At 55.1% G+C, this 18,968-nt stretch overlaps 1 protein-coding gene across 1 annotated transcript in view; it reads left to right on the top strand.

The window, feature by feature from the left end:
- LOC146822546 (NACHT, LRR and PYD domains-containing protein 12-like) overlaps window positions 1-18,665 on the top strand; it is a 193,754-nt gene extending 175,089 nt beyond the window's left edge. The window contains exons 4-11 of the mRNA XM_085610074.1: window positions 5,171-5,341; window positions 9,596-9,766; window positions 9,869-10,039; window positions 10,149-10,319; window positions 17,534-17,704; window positions 17,820-17,990; window positions 18,104-18,274; window positions 18,359-18,665. Of these exons, the coding sequence (XP_085466200.1) occupies window positions 5,171-5,341; window positions 9,596-9,766; window positions 9,869-10,039; window positions 10,149-10,319; window positions 17,534-17,704; window positions 17,820-17,990; window positions 18,104-18,274; window positions 18,359-18,665 (1,504 nt within the window). The remainder of the gene's footprint in view (window positions 1-5,170; window positions 5,342-9,595; window positions 9,767-9,868; window positions 10,040-10,148; window positions 10,320-17,533; window positions 17,705-17,819; window positions 17,991-18,103; window positions 18,275-18,358) is intronic.
- Window positions 18,666-18,968: the final 303 nt, after the last annotated feature.

Here is an 18,968-nt window from a genome sequence, read left to right as displayed (position 1 = left end):
GACAAATCGCCTCTGATAGGTTACTAATACTCAAATCCACAGACAACAACCCATGACCAGCGTCAAGTTGTCACGCACTCACACATTCACTCCCCCTATCTCGGTCCAGGTGATTGATGGTACCTCACGATCTCCTTTGGGTGGTCAACAAAATCTGTCTCAGGTGTCTTCTACACCACAATTCCCGGGCTGCGCGCTCTCACAGCCTGATCTCACAATCACTCAACATGCACACCAACTCCGCAAGACATTACACAACAAATCAACACCGCAATCTACAACATCTCATCTTGTTCATACTCACTCCTGGAACTGCTGCTTCCTGTCGCACTGCTACTCGCCGTCAATGTTCATCATCCGCCATCGTCTGCTGCTCACCGTCTGATGATTCACCATCACTTATCATCTATGGGTCTCAAGGATCACTTATCCTTATCTAATCTAATCGTCCCTCGCTATCGGAAGTAACCATCCGACTCTGCTACCAACTGCTGGGGCCCAGTTTCTTGTCTACCAATTATCTACAAGAACCCACTCTGGTCGGATGGACCTTTTTACTTGCCCAATAGCGTGGAGGGAGAAAACACAATTATCAGAAAATACTGTCCGCAACTCGACATAATCAAGGACTCGAGACTTAATCTCTTTGCTCTCGGGCTTTTATTATCAGCATGAAAATCTGCAGATACAGGCTCCTCAACACGAGGCACAACAAGTACATAGGCACTAACACAAATGCTACTCTACGAAGAATCCGCATACGACTAAAAATAACCAAAAGCACTATCTCTAAAAGCATGAGGTAGAAAACTACCAAGCCAATGTCGATATTAGGAATCATGGACCATACCATCTCTGTCCCTGCTCTATGCTAGATGTCATCCCTACTTAGCAATCCCTTGAGACCCCAGAAATCGGGAAAAAGGTGTTAGAGTGAAACTTCCTAAGAAGTCTTCACTTAGAGAGCTTGATCTAAAACGCTCCGCCTAGCTCTTCTCTGCTCCACCCTCGGGGCGCTTTCCCTAATACAGAACCCCAAAATCTTAGAACACGCCCTTCGGTCCACCTCTTCGGCCGGGTCTCCTTTCGGTAATTTTCCATCGAGCGCTGTCCAGTTCCATCGTCCATCAGCTTGGCCTTGAGTCCCAGACACCGTCCGCACTAGGAGTTACGATTGGCACATTCCAATGCCCTCCCATGTCTGGCTTTAACTACATAACTCAATTCGTGAACAAAGGACTTCTCTACTAACGAAGCAACTGTCCTTGCACCTGGGGTGAGATCATGGAATGTAGAAATACTTCACATCTTTTAACTTTGCAATTTACTGCAGCCTAAAACCTCTACTAGAATAAATCCTTTCGGCCTACTGCCCTCAGCTAACATAAGAAAATAACAGGCCTTTCCCCTTAACGATATATGTGAATTCCGGCCTCTACTTGGTTACACAAGCATGACTAAATCACGCTATTGACATTTATCTCTTCTCTTTCATGTATGTCTTAAGCAACATACATGAGCGTTTTACCGTGTTACACGTTTAACTTCACATTGCATTTATACAACTGAACTCTATGCATTTTACCGAATATATTCACAATATAATTGCACATTGCTAACACTTCTATATTAAATCGATACAGCTTATACATTTCTTAATACATTTCACACAAAATACCTGAATATACATTTGGTTATATGCGGGTGCCAACTAACAGTTAATAGGGCGCACCCCTACAATTTTCAAACTTTTAGGCGCTACATCATACGCATCGCGGCGCATGTGCAACTGGCAGCAGATGCGCTTGTACTTACATTTTACACGTGCAGCCGCCTCATGTGGGTGGGAGCTGCTGGTCATTTGTCAACAATCATGCTCATCACGGGTCGGGTCATGTGCGGCACTCATGCTCGCAGTGTGCACAGGCTGGCCTGGTCGGGGTCCTCCTCCAATCATAGTCGCCAATGTCAGCGCACTGCGAGCTCATTCGCCAATGGACCTTGCAACACAGATGCACCGCTCTGGTAGGTGCCCGCCACGAACTCATCGTGGTCGGTGCCGCCCCTTCCAGTATTTTGCGTACAGTGGGATTATATCCGCCCAAAAAGTAGCACTCCGCCAGGTATGGGTTTTCCCTGCACAAATGGGAAAAATGTCGCCCATTTGTGCGGGAAATAGCCCAATCTGGCAACACTGATCGGAACTCCTCCGAGCCACGGTCCCGCCTGCCAGAGGAACCAGGGCGGGCCGCTTAAGGGAATCCTTGACTTGCCGCCGGAAGCCAACCCTCCAGGCCAGCTGTGGGGCTCCTTGAGGGTGTTTACACAGGGCGGCCAGCGCTTCTCCTCTGGGCGCGTCTTTTGTTCACATGTCGCCATGGTGAAGGGACGGGAAGAGCACTTTTTCCTCAGTCACTCCCCCCTCCTAATGCCAACAACACAGGGAACCCTGCAGCGCCCAGCAAGCGCTGGAAGCAGACTCACACTGCGCTGCCAGGTCGGAGTGCGACTTGCACCAGGAGCGCTCTCTCCACCTCTGCGCCTCTAATAACACTCTCCACACGCACTGATGAGGGAGCAGAGCATACAAACGCTCCTCCCGTCTGGAGAAGCAAAGAGCCCAACACACGTTTTGTCCTAAAGTAAAAGAGGGTAAACGGCACCGCGCTCACCGCGCTGGATAAATCAATAAACACCTCCTCAGCTGGGGATTGATAATTCAATAGGCACCTCCTCAGCTGGGGATTGATAATTCAATAGGCACCTCCTCAGCTGGGGATTGATAATTCAATAGGCACCTCCTCAGCTGGGGATTGATAATTCAATAGGCACCTCCTCAGCTGGGGATTGATAATTCAATAAACACCTCCTCGGCTGGGGATTGATAATTCAATAGGCACCTCCTCAGCTGGCGATTGATAATTCAATAAACACCTCCTCAGCTGGGGATTGATAATTCAATAGGCACCTCCTCAGCTGGGGATTGATAATTCAATGAGCCCCTCCTCAGCTGGGGATTGATAATTCAATGAGCCCCTCCTCAGCTGGGGATTGATAATTCAATAGGCACCTCCTCAGCTGGGGATTGATAATTCAATAAACACCTCCTCAGCTGGGGATTGATAATTCAATAGGCACCTCCTCAGCTGGGGATTGATCATTCAATAAACACCTCCTCAGCTGGGGATTGATAATTCAATAGGCACCTCCTCAGCTGGGGATTGATAATTCAATAAACACCTCCTCAGCTGGGGATTGATAATTCAATAAACACCTCCTCAGCTGGGGATTGATAATTCAATAGGCACCTCCTCAGCTGGGGATTGATAATTCAATAGGCACCTCCTCAGCTGGGGATTGATAATTCAATAGGCACCTCCTCAGCTGGGGATTGATAATTCAATAAACACCTCCTCAGCTGGGGATTGATAATTCAATAAGCACCTCCTCAGCTGGGGATTGATAATTCAATAGGCACCTCCTCAGCTGGGGATTGATAATTCAATAAACACCTCCTCAGCTGGGGATTGATAATTCAATAGGCACCTCCTCAGCTGGGGATTGATCATTCAATAAGCACCTCCTCGGCTGGGGATTGACAATCCAACGCTCAGTGATTTTTCTGGAAGAGACCACCAACTCCCCTAGCAGCACAAGGGAGTTTAGTCCAATATCAACAGATCGTGTGAAGCTCCAGGAATTAACAAACATTTGCAATGCAATAGGTCTCGCATTTTAGAAACTTTGACCTATTGGTATTGTAAATGACAATACCTTTTATTTTTGCAGGTGTTTTTTAAACACACAAATAAATGCATCGTCATTTACAATGCCAATAGGTCAAAATCTCGCTTTGCAAATGCTTGTTACCACTGCTTTTGGGATTTGGCCTTGTTTTTTATGCATCATCCTAAAACCATGGTGTGTTCAAAGTAGGTAGACCTCCTGTTAAAGATGGGGAGTCTACCATGTGCAGTTCGATGTGTCATCAGGGTTTGGTGAGAAAACAAACACAGCAAGTGCAACAAATGCTTATAATAGCTGCCTCCCTGGCCTGTACCAATACAGACTTGTTGGAGGGGGGAGAAGGTGGAAGGAATCGCACACCTAAACTGGGCTGCGATACATTTCAGATTTGCTGTTGTCCACAGAATTAATTCTAAAAGTAAGCGTTCACATTCTAGAAGTACACAGAAAAATGTAAAAATCGGCTGTGGAACCTCATGGAATTGGTATCTCCCTCCATCACGTGGGCAGCATGGCCACAGCCTGGCTTCCCAATGCCCTCATGTGCACAGGGTTTGCGGCTTCGTGTTCTAATTAAATACGGGCCCTCCCTGCGAAGGAGCTGAAATAGGGCAAGATTCCTGATAAAAGGCTTCCAGATATTGCTCCTCAAGTCCTTTACAAACCCCAGAAGGCACAGAAAGCAGTAAAAAGGCAACAAACAGCAAACTCTGACACGACAGTAATATTAGTCTGAAGTCCGAGCTGCGCGTCCTTATGGGCTGGGACTCGCAGGGCCCTTCAGTTCCATCCGGAGGGAGAGGACATGACGCAGGAATAGTAAATCAAAGACACATGAAGTGACAGTCTCTCCTCAGTGCACATGCTGTGTGCTCCTCGGCACATGAGACAGTGGAGTGTCTCTTCCGCAGGGGAGTGTGTGTGCCCTGGGACTGCTTCTGTGAAGTGCTTCCTTTGTGTAAACTAGCTGGGGGGTGGGGGGGGGCATAGAAGGGTGGGCGAAGCAAGCAGGAGAGGTTGAAAACATTAGGGTGAAGACGGCAAGGTTAGGAAAGTGACCCCAGTTAACAAAGGAAGTATCTGCACAAACAAGGCCCAGAATCACGTCCGATCATCCCATGAAAGTGCATGAGGGAAGCGGGCGGGGCAGGGGCGCCCTCCCTGCCCCCGCTCTGCATTCAGACTCATGGCGTGGGCATCCTAAGTACCAGCGCAGCCCCCCATCCCCGCCCACCTGGCTGCACTGGAGCCCCGTGATTGGCTGGAAGGAAAGCGCCCGTGCCTGCAGTTCTCCCCAGAACCAGTCCATGACCGGAGCAGCCGCTGTTCGGATTATTTATACCTTGTTTATACCTTTCAGCAAAGCATCGTAGAATTATTATTGTTTTACTCCCCTCTCTCTCTCTTTCACGCTCCTTCTTAGCCTCCGTCACTGTGGGATCACCGGTGCTTCCTGCGCAGCTCTGGCCTACGCCCTTCGCTCCAGCCGCTCTTTGCTGGAACTGGACTTGAGTTGGAATGACCTGGGTGAGGCTGATGCGACCCTGATCTGTGACGCCCTGAAGCACCCGGACACCCGGCTGCAGAAGATCCGGTAAGCAGCAGAGCGGGGGAGTGGGGGGGTCAGAGGGGTAGAGGGGCATTGCTTTTTTAGGTCCCGCCTGACCAGCGCTTTAGCGCTGGCTCTGGCGAGACTTATAGTAAGCGCGTTTTGGAAGTGCAAACAGTGGCTTTGCAGGCCTCCAACTACAGTGCATGTGACCCGTCCGGGCGCGCGCACCATTTGGAGTCCTGCAACCACTTGTTTGCTTTCACTTTAGCCGTGATTCATCGCACCATTTGGCAGCCTGCGTGCCCGCCCCCACTCCCCCTCCCACTCCGTCAGCTTCAGTGCGCGCTTGTTTTCTTTCTTCCTCTTTAACTTTGCATCTTCTTTCCCCGTTCTCTTTTTGTATCTTACTCCATCCTCTTTCCGTTATATTCCACTTTCTCTATTTCTTTCCTTTCTCCGTCTCACGCTTTCTCTTCATTTTGACCCCTATATTTCTTTCTTCGCTGGTATTCGTTTTTTTTCTCTTTGGTTGTATTTCACTTTCTCCATTTTACTCTTTCTTCGCTCTCTGTCTCACACTCTTTCCTTTTTCTTTGAGCTCTATATTTGTCTTACTTCCCTTGTTCTTTTTCTCCCATTCTTTTTGCATGCCTCGCTCGTTTTTTTCTCTTTTCACCTCCCCTTTCTACCTTGCTTTGTTTCTCTCTCTGCCCTTCTCTGTTTAACCCATCCAGGCCCCCGTTGCCTCCATCTAAGCCTCTCTCTTCCTATTTTTTAAGTTGTGCGTCGTTGCAGTATCTGGCTTCTCCCACACTCGGATACATCGCCAGGTAGGAGGCAGCACGCGCCTCCCGAGGACGTCTCGTGACCATCTCTTTGTTCCATGATATAGTTGAAATTGATATACCTACAACAGGCTTCCTGGAAATAGCATATATTTCCAAATCTTCCTGAAATAAGACGGCATCCGCCTAGGCGCTGCATTGAACTGCATTAAAATTACAGTTATGTAGCGCTTGGCACCCCTGACGAGAGGCGGCAGCGCTATATGTTGTGTTAAGTAAATGAAGCACGTGCCGTGCTGATCAGCGTTGATCAAGGTGGGATAATGGCATTTTAATGGCAGCTGGTGTGGTCCAGGTATATCCACACAGTGCGCACAGCCCGGCTGCCCGGGGGAGGGGTGAGGAGGGGGTGTGCTGAGCACGGCTCTGCAGCTGAGTTCTCCGTCTCACATTATCAGGTACAACATTAAACTAGGGGAAACCGTACATTAGTGCAGCCTAGCAGCTGTCCTTAATCACGTGCGCCCCCTGCGTGCAACAATTCACTGCCCCCCCCCCCCCCCGCCCCACTGCCCTCGCGAAAAATATTTCGGAGTAAAAACCTAGCACAGTGGTCAGATTTCTATCCTTGTGATATAAATTTGCCCACGTTTAATGCACACACGAGTGAACTTTTTTTACTGACTCCTGTGGGTACGTGTAGTTTCTTCCTTCTTATGTAATCACCTCACGTGCAATATTGTATATATCTTGTTTCACATATGTTATTGGGGTATCTGTCTATTAGGAAACAACTGATTCATAAAATGATAATTTATTTTTCACTGAAACATTTTAAGTGTATTAATGAGAAGAACTAATTAACAGATATAAAAACACTCTGTGTAAGATCTAGGCAAACGCAGGCGCAGAACAAAACTCTCAGCAACACCCAGGCTTCAGACAAGTCCATACCTTTTTTTGGAGAAAACCACTCCATCCCTAAAGGTTGCACTTTCTTCCTCAGTTCCATATCTGTTCTTTTCCCCTGTCTCTGTTCCTCTGTTTCATTTCGCCTGTCCCTCCTGAAGGCTTTGAGTTAATCTTACAGAGTGCATAAAGTGCTGGGCAAACATTCAGCATAACTTAACTAAACACAAACACACACGCAATCACTCTCTATTTTCGCTCCCTCCCTCCATCTTCCCTCTCTCTCTCTCGCCCTAACTCTCTCTCTCTTCTTCTTCTTGTTCTCTCTTTCTCCCTGCCTCTTCCCCCTCTCTCTCCCTCTTCCCACCTCTCTCTCGCCTCTCTCCCTCCCCCTCTCCCACTCCCCCTCCCACTGCACGTCTCACACTGCTGCATGCCGCACACTGCTGCACACCGCACGCTGCTGCACGCCGCACACTGCTACACACCACACACTGCTGCATGCCACACACTGCTGCACGCCACACACTGCTGCACGCCACACACTGCTGCATGCCGCTGCACGCCACACACTGCTGCACGCCACACACTGCTGCACGCCACACACTGCTGCACGCCGCACACTGCTGCACGCCGCACACTGCTGCACGCTGCAAACTGCTACACGAAACACTGCTGCACGCCACACACTGCTGCATGCCACACACTGCTGCACGCCACACACTGCTGCACGCCGCACAATGCTACACGAAACACTGTTGCACGCCACACACTGCTGCACGGCACACACTGCTGCATGCTGCACACTGCTGCATGCCACACACTGCTGCATGCCACACACTGCTGCACACTGCTGAATTACTCACTGCTGCATGCTGCACAACACTGCTGCACGCAGCACACTGCTGCAGCCGCACACTGCTGCACGCTGCACACTGCTGCACGCCGCTGCATGCCACACAGTGCTGCATGCCTCACACTGCTACACGAAACACTGCTGCACGCCACACACTGCTGCACACTGCACACTGCTGCACGCCACACATTGCTGCACGCCACACACTGCTACACGAAACACTGCTGCACGCCTCACACTGCTGCACGCCGCACACTGCTGCACGCCTCACACTGCTGCACGCCGCACACTGCTGCACGCCGCACACTGCTGCACGCCGCACATTGATGCACACTGCTGCACGCCGCACACTGCTACACGCCGCACACTGCTGCACGCCGCACACTGCTGCACGCCGCACACTGCTACACGAAACACTGCTGCATGCCACACACTGCTGCACACCACACACTGCTGCACGCCCCACACTGCTGCACGCCGCACACTGCTGAATGCCACACACTGCTGCACACTGCTGCATTACTCACTGCTGCATGCTGCACGACACTGCTGCACGCAGCACACTGCTGCACGCCGCACCCTGCTGCACGCCGCACACTGCTGCAGGCCGCACACTGCTGCACGCCACACAGTGCTGCATGCCTCACACTGCTACACGAAATACTGCTGCACGCCACACACTGCTGCACGCCGCACACTGCTGCACGCCACACACTGCTGCACGCCGCACACTGCTGCACGCCGCACACTGCTGCATTACTCACTGCTGCATGACACTGCTGCATGCAGCACACTGCTGCACGCCGCACACTGCTGCACGCCGCACACTGCTGCATGCCGCTGCACGCCACACAGTGCTGCATGCCTCACACTGCTACATGAAACACTGCTGCACGCCACACACTGCTGCACACCGCACACTGCTGCACGCCACACACTGCTGCACGCCGCACACTGCTGCATGCCGCACACTGCTACACGAAACACTGCTGCACGCCACGCACTGTTGCACGCCACACACTGCTGCACGCCACACACTGCTGCACGCCGCACAATGCTACACGATACACTGCTGCACGCCACACACTGCTGCACTGCACACACTGCTGCATGCCGCACACTGCTGCACGCCACACACTGCTGCACGCCACACACTGCTGCACACTGCTGCATTACTCACTGCTGCATGCTGCACGACACTGCTGCACGCAGCACACTGCTGCACGCCGCACACTGCTGCATGCCACACACTGCTGCACGCCGCTGCACGCCACACAGTGCTGCATGCCTCACACTGCTTCACGAAACACTGCTGCACGCCACACACTGCTGCACGCCACACACTGCTGCACGCCACACACTGCTGCACGCCACACACTGCTGCACGCCACACACTTCCGCACACTGCTGCATGCCGCACACTGCTGCATGCCTCACACTGCTGCACGCCTCACACTGCTGCACGCCACACACTGCTGCACGCCACACACTGCTGCACGCCACACACTGCTGCACACCGCTGCACGCCGCACACTGCTTTTATGCAAGTTTATGCTACTGACATTATAAATGACAATGCCTTTTATTTGTTTTAAAACCAAAACATAAATAAAAGGCATTGTAATTTTACAATGCCAATAGCTCAAACTCTTATAAATGCGAGACCTATTGCATTGCAAATGCTTGTTCTATCATTAGAATTGTTCATGTTTTAATCCCCTCTCTCTCTTTCGCGCCCCTTCTTAGCCTCTGTAGCTGTGAGATAACCGGTGCTTCCTGTGCAGCTCTGGCCGCCGCCCTTCGCTCCAGCCGCTCTTTGATGGACCTGGACTTGAGTCAGAATGCACTGGGTGAGGCTGATGCGACCCTGATCTGTGACGCCCTGAAGCACCCGGACACCCGGCTGCAGAAGATCCGGTACGGAGCAGAGGGGGGGGTCGGAGGGGCGTGACATTTCTCTATCAGTAGCATTATTATTGTTTTAATTCCCCTCTCCCTCTCTTTCTCGCCCCTTCTTAGCCTCTATCACTGTGGGATAACCGGTGCTTCCTGCACAGCTCTGGTCGCCGCCCTTCGCTCCAACCGCTCTTTGCTGGACCTGGACTTGAGTCTCAATGAACTGGGTGACACTGGTGCGACCCTGATCTGTGACGCCCTGAAGCACCCGGATACCCGGCTGCGGAAGATACGGTGAGGAGCAGAGGAGGGGGCGGGGGGGGAGGGGGCGTGGCTTTTCTCCATCAGTAGAAGTGTTCATGTTTTAACCCCCTCTCTCTCTCTCTGTCTTGCTTCTTCTTAGCCTCGGTCTCTGTCTGATAACCAATGCTTCCTGCGCAGCTCTGGTCGCCGCCCTTCGCTCCAACCGCTCTTTACTGGACCTGGACTTGAGAGGCAATGACCTGGGTGACTCTGGTGCGACCCTGATCTGTGACGCCCTGAAGCACCCGGACACCCGGCTGCAGAAGATCTGGTACGGAACAGGGGGGTGGGGGTGTTGGACAGGCCACATGAAGGGCTTTCTCCCTCCCCGCAGGACAGGGCCCGAGCCCCGGCCCTCCAGGTGTTACCCACAGAAACAACCCGCACCCCGTCTCCAGACGGGACCCCTGCCCCCGGACATCTCTGTATCATGGGGCCGAACCACTACCGGCTCACTCGCCCGGCCCGGCCGCCATCTTGGACACTGCCCCACGAGGCCGCGTGGCCTCAGCTCGACCCTAACCCTGGGCCTGGCCAGGCCCCGACATCCCGGCACCACCATCCACCCAGGAGGTGAACGGACCACTTGGCAGGTCGATGGGAGAAAGAAGTGTCGATGGCTCTCCCCCGCCAGGTGCCGATCGCCCCCCAGCTCCCCCGGGCGCTGGCTCCACCCCCCTGCTGGGTGTCTGGACTCCCTCATCCCGGACCTCCCGACCTCCAAGCGCGAGGGTCCGGACATCAAAGGGGCGCCAGACCTATAACTGGGGCAGCTCCAGAGCAGGAAGGCAGTTGTATCCTGGAGTCGAGAGACACCGTGAAGAACTCATCCTTGACGGACTACCGGCGCTGCCGTAGCCCTGCCTTGTGAACTACCGTCCTGCCTGCTGGCGCTGCCGCGGCCTTCTGCATCCTCCATCCTCGTCGGGACCTGCTGGCGCTGCCGCGGACCGTTGTGACTACCACCTTCGTCGGGACCTGCTGGCGCTGCCGCGGACCGTTGTAACGACCACCTTCACCGGGTCCTGCTGGCGCTGCCACGGACCGTTGTAACGACCACCTTCACCGGGACCTGCTGGCGCTGCCGCGGCCCGTCCATCTAGAACACCGAGCTCGAGGATTGTGAGCTATCCATCATATCATCGCATCTACCAGTTTGGTAACAAGACTGTCCCGCTACCCCCTTTCCCAACCAAGAGACTAGAATCGAGGGGGCCCCTGAGTCCAGACCTCCTTGTACCATTCTATCGTACCTAGAGATCGCTTATAAAGAACGTTAAACCTTATCCTTGTGTGGTGTACATCTGTGGGGGGGAAGTTACTCGTCTGTACGATCGCTGGAGACGGCTCTCCCCGGAGACCTCTCCCCTTGTCCTCGGCCGACCCTCCCAGTCCGTCTAACATTGGTGGCCAGCGGCGCGATCCGAATCAACGCGTAATCGTACAGAGAGTAGCTCACCCCACGACGAAACCACAATGTCAACCAAAGAGAGCGGATCCACCGAGAAATTCCAGATGGAGAAATTGGAAGAGTACAGCCATCGTGAATTGAAACAATTCTGCATTGAATTAGGCATTGCTACCACCGGCCTGAGTACCAAAGACGATTTCAAGCATGCCATTGAGTCGTGGGCAGAAACCGGGGCCGCCAGATCCCCGGACCAAAACATTGCAGCATCAGAGAGGAACACCACGGCTCCCGAAGAGCGAAGAACGGGCCTCTCGCAGGAAGAAATCCAAGAGAGAGAAAAAAACAGACTACATGAGTTAGAAATGGCACGGCTCAAAATGGATGGTGAACTAAAATTAGCCGAACAAAAACTGAACCTAGAGCATCTGCGACACCGAGAAGAACGGGAAGAAAAACAGAGGCAGAGAGAGCTCGAAGAAAAGAGATTAGCATACGAACACGAGCGCAAACTGGCAGAAATAGACCTACGGAAGCAGAACAAAGAACTGGAGGTGCCCGAGCGACCGCGCACCCCGGGAGCGACAGAAAAGAAAGTCCACATCCCCAAGGATGTCGTTCGAGAGTATGTCCGAGAGGACGACATACAACAGTGGTTCAAGGCCTACGAGATCGCCAAGACCTCCCACCGGATCGATCGAAGTGACTGGGGAGCCGGTCTATGGGGGAGGTTCGTCAATGAAGGCCGCGATGCCCTGTTACAGCTCCCAGACCATCAGATGTCATCCTATGACCACATGAAGGCTGCCCTCCTCACCCGATATGGGCTCACAACCGAAATGTACCGCCAGAGGTTCCGAGACTGCACCCGGATCCCGGGTACAACTTGGGTGGAATATGTCAACTATTTCAGCCGAGCCTTCGAGGGTTGGATCAAGGGAAACCAAGTAACGACCTACGAGCAACTTTTTAATCTCATGGTGTGGGAGCACCTCTCTAACAACTGCTTCGTCGAGCTCAGGCAGCACCTCCTCGACAGTAAATTGACTGACCCACGGCAACTCGCCGCCGAAGCTGACCGGTGGGAAAGCACCCGAGTGGGCCGGAGAGGGCCGCACGAACAGAACCGGAACAACCAAGGTCAGCACCGTCCCCGAAGAGGAGGAGGAGGCCAGGGACGAGGAAGAGACACCGTCCCGGCCGCTCCCGCTGCCAGCACCCCGCCCCCGGCCAGCCGGGGCAACCCCCCGATGCGCCCGGGGTTCCGAGCCAATGTCACGTGTCACCGATGCCAGCGAGTCGGCCACTACGCCAATGGCCCGAACTGTCCACAGAACCAAACTCCGAGACCCCGCCAGGTAGCTGCCGCCGCCCTGGGGGGAGAACAAATCTCCGAAGAACAGGAAGAATACGAGCAGGAACAACAAGAGTGGGAACCGGCCGCCATGGTTCTAGCGTGCCTAGGGGGAAGAGACATGGTCCCGCGGGCTCCCCTACCCGCCAACACCAGAAAATATAGTCAGTGGGTGAACATTAATGGACGCCGGGCCGAAGCACTACGTGACACGGGGGCCAGTGTGACGGCCATCCGCTGTCACCTGGTAAAACCAGAGCAGATCCTGCCGAACATTCTCTGCCCCGTCCGTTCAGCCGACAATTCGGAGAGTCTATGTCGGATGGCCTGCGTCCCCTTCGAATGGGGAGGAGTCTCCGGCATGTTGAAGGTGACGGTCCGAGATGATGCCCCCGTGGACTGTCTCCTGGGGAATGATCTTGAGAGTTCCCCGTGGGCCGCCGTAGAAAGAAGAGAGCACCTGGGGATGTTGGGCCTCCCGGACTGGGCGTGCGTAACCACCCGGTCCATGGCCGCCCGTGCCATCCCCCGACCAGAAGAACCAGAAAGGCCAGCACCTCCTCCCCCGATCGCTCCAGTAGAGGACACCGATCATACCGACCCCCCAGAGCAAACCCCCGAAGGGCTCGCTCAGCCCCAGGACCTTCCCAACCTGACTCAGTGGCGTCAAGAAGGGGGACCCACACAGGAACAGTTCCGTCAAGAACAGAAGACCTGTCCCTCCCTCGAGGGACTCCGCCAGCAAGCCCTCGCCCAGAGCGCAGGGGACACCACCGGAGCCCATTGGATCTATTGGGACAACGACCTATTGTACAGTGAACAGAGAATCGCGGAGTTAGGGGCCAGTCAAATGCTGGTGGTGCCCCTCCGTTTTAGAGACTTCCTGTTAAATTTGGCCCACGATGTCCCTCTGGCTGGACACCTGGGCCAGGACAAAACCTACAGTTGCCTGGTGACCCACTTTTTCTGGCCAAAGATGAGAAACGACGTCCTCAACCACTGCCGGTCCTGCCCCACGTGCCAGGCCAGCGGGAAGAGCGGCCGCAAACTCAAAGCACCTCTGCAACCCTTCCCAGTTGTCACCACCCCGTTCGAGAGGGTGGGAATAGACATTGTGGGGCCCCTGGACCCCCGTACAGCACAAGGACATCGGTTCATCCTGGTACTGGTGGACCACGCCACCCGCTACCCCGAGGCTGTGCCCCTGCGAACTGTAACAGCCCCGGTGGTCGGCCGGGCCTTAATAGGGATCTTCTCCCGGGTGGGCTTCCCCCGAGAAGTCGTCAGCGACAGAGGCACAAACTTTATTTCAAAGTATATGAAGTCCCTCTGGCAACAGTGCGGGGTCACCTACCGATTCACGACCCCCTATCACCCTCAAGGAAACGGACTAGTCGAGCGGTTCAACCGCACGCTCAAGGGAATGATTGGGGGGTTGGAAGAGCCCCTCCGTCGCCAGTGGGATGTACTACTTCCGTGCCTCCTCTTCGCCTATCGAGAAGTTCCCCAGAAGTCCCTCGGCTTTAGCCCTTTCGAACTCTTGTACGGGCACCCTGTGCGAGGGCCCCTCAGCCTAGTCAAAGAAGGTTGGGAGATGGCCCCCCTAAAGACCCCTCCAGACGTCTTCAAGTACCTCCTGACCCTACGCAATCAGACCAGGCGATTCAGAGAAATGGCAAAAGCGAACCTTGAGGCCAGTCAGGAGGACATGAAAAAATGGTACGATCAAAATGCCTCCTCCATCGAATTCGAACCTGGCCAACAAGTGTGGGTGATGTCCCCCACCGAACCATGTGCCTTGCAGGACAAGTGGACGGGGCCCTTCAAAGTGGTCGAACGCAAGAGCCCCGTCACCTATCTCATCGATATGGAATCTCCACGGAACCCCCTCCGGGTCCTCCACACCAACAGACTTAAACCCCACTTTGTGCGCTCGGAGCTCAGCCTCCTGATGGCTACAGACAGTGGAGCGGAAGAAGACTCCGAGCCTCTCCCTGATCTCCTGAAGACTCGGGAGAAAGATGGTTCCGTGGACGGGGTCCGGCTCTCCGATGCCCTCACCCCAGAACAGCGCCAAGGCTGCCGGGACCTCCTGCTGCAGTTTGCTACCTTGTTTTCCCTCACCCCAGGGGTCACCCCCTGGTGCTTGCACGACGTGGACACTGGGGACAGTCCCCCTATCAGACACCGGGCGTACCGCGAACCAGATCGGGTACCGGCCTGCATCCAAGAGGAGGTATCAAAATGCTCACGCTCAGGGTCATCGAGCCCTCGGACAGCCCCTGGGCCAGCCCGGTCGTGCTGGTCCCCAAAGCTGCTGCCCCCGGCACCACTCCTGAGCTCCGATTCTGCGTCGACTATCGGGGCTTGAATGCTGTCACCAGAACCGACGCTCATCCCATCCCCCGAGCGGATGAATTGATCGACCGCATGGGGGCTGCCCGCTACCTCAGCATCTTCGACCTGACAGCGGGCTACTGGCAGATCGGTCTCACACCCCGGGCCCAAGAACGATCCGCCTTTTCTACCCCCGATGGCCACTACCACTTCAAGGTCATGCCCTTCGGCATGAAGAATGCCCCAGCTACTTTTCAACGACTGGTGAACCAGGTCTTGGCGGGGCTCGAGGAGTTCAGCGCCGCCTACCTGGACGATATCGCTGTGTACAGCCGCCACTGGTCCGACCACCTCCACCACCTCCGAGAGGTCTGCAGGCCCTCCAACGGGCCGGCCTCACAATCAAGGCCAGCAAGTGCCAAATTGGTCAGGGGTCCGAGACCTACCTCGGACACCAGGTGGGAAGCGGTCTGGTGGCCCCTCTGCAACTCAAAATCGCTGCCATCCAGTCCTGGCAGCCCCCAGTCACGCAGACCGAGGTCCGAGCCTTCCTGGGGCTCACCGGCTACTACCGGCGGTTCGTGAGGGACTATGGCAGCATTGTGGGGCCCCTTACGGGACTCACATCCAAAAACCACCCGAAGAAGATCAACTGGACCCCAGACTGTCAAGCGGCCTTCGAGAAGCTGAAAGCCGCCATGTGCACTGCCCCTGTGCTCCAGGCCCCCGACTACAGTCGGGAATTCATCGTGCAAACAGATGCCTCCGACCATGGCATCGGGGCGGTCCTCTCCCAGCTGAACTCCAAGGGACTTGACCAACCGGTGGCCTTCATCAGCAGACGCCTCCTGGCCCGAGAACAGCGCTGGAGCACCATCGAGAGGGAGGCCTTCGCAGTGGTGTGGGCCCTCAAAAAGCTCCGGCCCTATCTCTTCGGTACCCACTTCCGGGTGCAAACAGATCATCGACCCCTGCAGTGGCTAATGCAGATGCGGGGGGAAAACCCCAAACTATTGCGTTGGTCCATCTCCCTGCAGGGGATGGACTTCACTGTGGAACATCGACCGGGCCAAGACCACGCCAACGCAGATGGCCTGTCACGCTTTTTCCGCCTCGACGAGGAGAGTCCCCAAGAGGATGGGTGACTCTCCCCGCCTTCAGCTGGGGGGGACGCATGTTGGACAGGCCACATGAAGGGCTTGCTCCCTCCCCGCAGGACAGGGCCCGAGCCCCGGCCCTCCAGGTGTTACCCACAGAAACAACCCGCACCCCGTCTCCAGACGGGACCCCTGCCCCCAGACATCTCTGTATCATGGGGCCAAACCACTACCGGCTCACTCGCCCGGCCCGGCCGCCATCTTGGACACTGCCCCACGAGGCTGCGTGGCCTCAGCTCGACCCTAACCCTGGGCCTGGCCAGGCCCCGACATCCCGGCACCACCATCCACCCAGGAGGTGAACGGACCACTTGGCAGGTCGATGGGAGAAAGAAGTGTTGATGGCTCTCCCCCGCCAGGTGCCGATCGCCCCCCAGCTCCCCCGGGCGCTGGCTCCACCCCCCTGCTGGGTGTCTGGACTCCCTCATCCCGGACCTCCCGACCTCCAAGCGCGAGGGTCCGGACATCAAAGGGGCGCCAGACCTATAACTGGGGCAGCTCCAGAGCAGGAAGGCAGTTGTATCCTGGAGTCGAGAGACACCGTGAAGAACTCATCCTTGACGGACTACCGGCGCTGCCGTAGCCCTGCCTTGTGAACTACCGTCCTGCCTGCTGGCGCTGCCGCGGCCTTCTGCATCCTCCATCCTCGTCGGGACCTGCTGGCGCTGCCGCGGACCGTTGTGACTACCACCTTCGTCGGGACCTGCTGGCGCTGCCGCGGACCGTTGTAACGACCACCTTCACCGGGTCCTGCTGGCGCTGCCGCGGACCGTTGTAACGACCACCTTCACCGGGACCTGCTGGCGCTGCCGCGGCCCGTCCATCTAGAACACCGAGCTCGAGGATTGTGAGCTATCCATCATATCATCGCATCTACCAGTTTGGTAACAAGACTGTCCCGCTGCCCCCTTTCCCAACCAAGAGACTAGAATCGAGGGGGCCCCTGAGTCCAGACCTCCTTGTACCATTCTATCGTACCTAGAGATCGCTTATAAAGAACGTTAAACCTTATCCTTGTGTGGTGTACATCTGTGGGGGGGAAGTTACTCGTCTGTACGATCGCTGGAGACGGCTCTCCCCGGAGACCTCTCCCCTTGTCCTCGGCCGACCCTCCCAGTCCGTCTAACAGGGGGGAGAAGGGCGTAGGGGGGGAGGGGAGTGTCTTTTCTCAACCAGTAGCATTATTATTGTTTTAATCCCCTGTCTCTCTCTTTCGCGCCCCTTCTTAGCCTCTGTGGCTGTGGGATAACCGGTGCTTCCTGTGCAGCTCTGGCCGCCGCCCTTCGCTCCAGACGCTCTTTGATTGAACTGGACTTGAGTGAGAATCCACTGGGTGACGCTGGTGCGACCCTGATCTGGGAGGCCCTGAAGCACCCGGACACCCGGCTGCAGAAGATTGGGTAAGAAGCAGAGGGGGAGGGAAGGGGGTGCGGGGTGGAGAGGTGTGTCTTTTTTCTATCAGTAGCGTTATTATAGTTTTAATCCCCTCTCTCTCTCTTTCTTGCACCTTCTTAGCCTCCGTCTTTGTGGGATAACCAGTGCTTCCTGCGCAGCTCTGGCCGCCGCCCTTCGCTCCAACCGCTCTTTGCTGGACCTGGACTTGACTGGCAATGACCTGGGTGACACTGGTGTGACCCTGATCTGTGATGCCCTGAAGCACCCGGACACCCGGCTGCAGAAGATTGGGTAAGAAGCAGAGGGGGAGGGAAGGGGGTGCGGGGTGGAGAGGTGTGTCTTTTTTCTATCAGTAGCGTTATTATAGTTTTAATCCCCTCTCTCTCTTTCGCGCCCCTTCTTAGCCTCTGTAGCTGTGAGATAACTGGTGCTTCCTGTGCAGCTCTGGCCGCCGCCCTTCGCTCCAGCCGCTCTTTGATGGACCTGGACTTGAGTCAGAATGCACTGGGTGAGGCTGGTGTCTCCCTGATCTGTGACGCCCTGAAGCACCCGGACTCCCGGCTGCGGACGATCTGGTAAGGAGCGGGGGGGGGCATGACTTTTCTCTATCAGTAGGATTGTTCATGTTTTAATCCCCTCTCCCTCTCGCCCCTTCTTAGCCTCGGGAGCTGTGGGATAACCGATGCTTCCTGTGCAGCTCTGGCCACCGCCCTTCGCTCCAACCGCTCGTTGCTGGACCTGGACTTGAGTCGCAATCCACTGGGTGAGGCTGGTGCGACCCTGATCTGTGACGCCCTGAAGCACCCGGACTCCCGGCTGCGGAAGATCCGGTTAAGAGCAATGGATGAGAGGTCTGTATCATCTGCATTTGTTATTTTCCTCTCTATTTATTGCCCATCAGTACAGCATCTCTCCTCGTGTGTTTGTCTCACATGCGGGGTCACTCAGTTCCCAGAAGCCTGTTAGAGGCGCTATCAGCCCCGAGTACTTGCAGTAGAAGAATGTCCCCAGAGGATGCTGATTTCAGGAAGTCTCCCTCCTTCTGCATAAGTTTCATTTTCTGTGGGTTATGCGGTGCCCCATCCAGCTGCGTCTATTATTGGTTGCAGGGGCAGCTGGCAATGGGGGGATTGGGGGTTCGTTGTGTGTGAATGTACCCCAAGATGGAATATTACTGCCAAACCTATCGACAAACATTGTAAAACTAGAGTAACGTAGTAGGTCGCACACTGCTCGTCATACCAGCATATAGCCCCAAAGAACTCTGGA

The sequence above is a fragment of the Triturus cristatus genome, chromosome 6 (genome assembly GCF_964204655.1).
Source record: "Triturus cristatus chromosome 6, aTriCri1.1, whole genome shotgun sequence".
Lineage (NCBI taxonomy): Eukaryota > Metazoa > Chordata > Amphibia > Caudata > Salamandridae > Triturus > Triturus cristatus.
The sequence above is the reverse complement of the archived record's forward strand: the minus strand, read 5'-3'. Positions and strand labels throughout refer to the sequence as shown.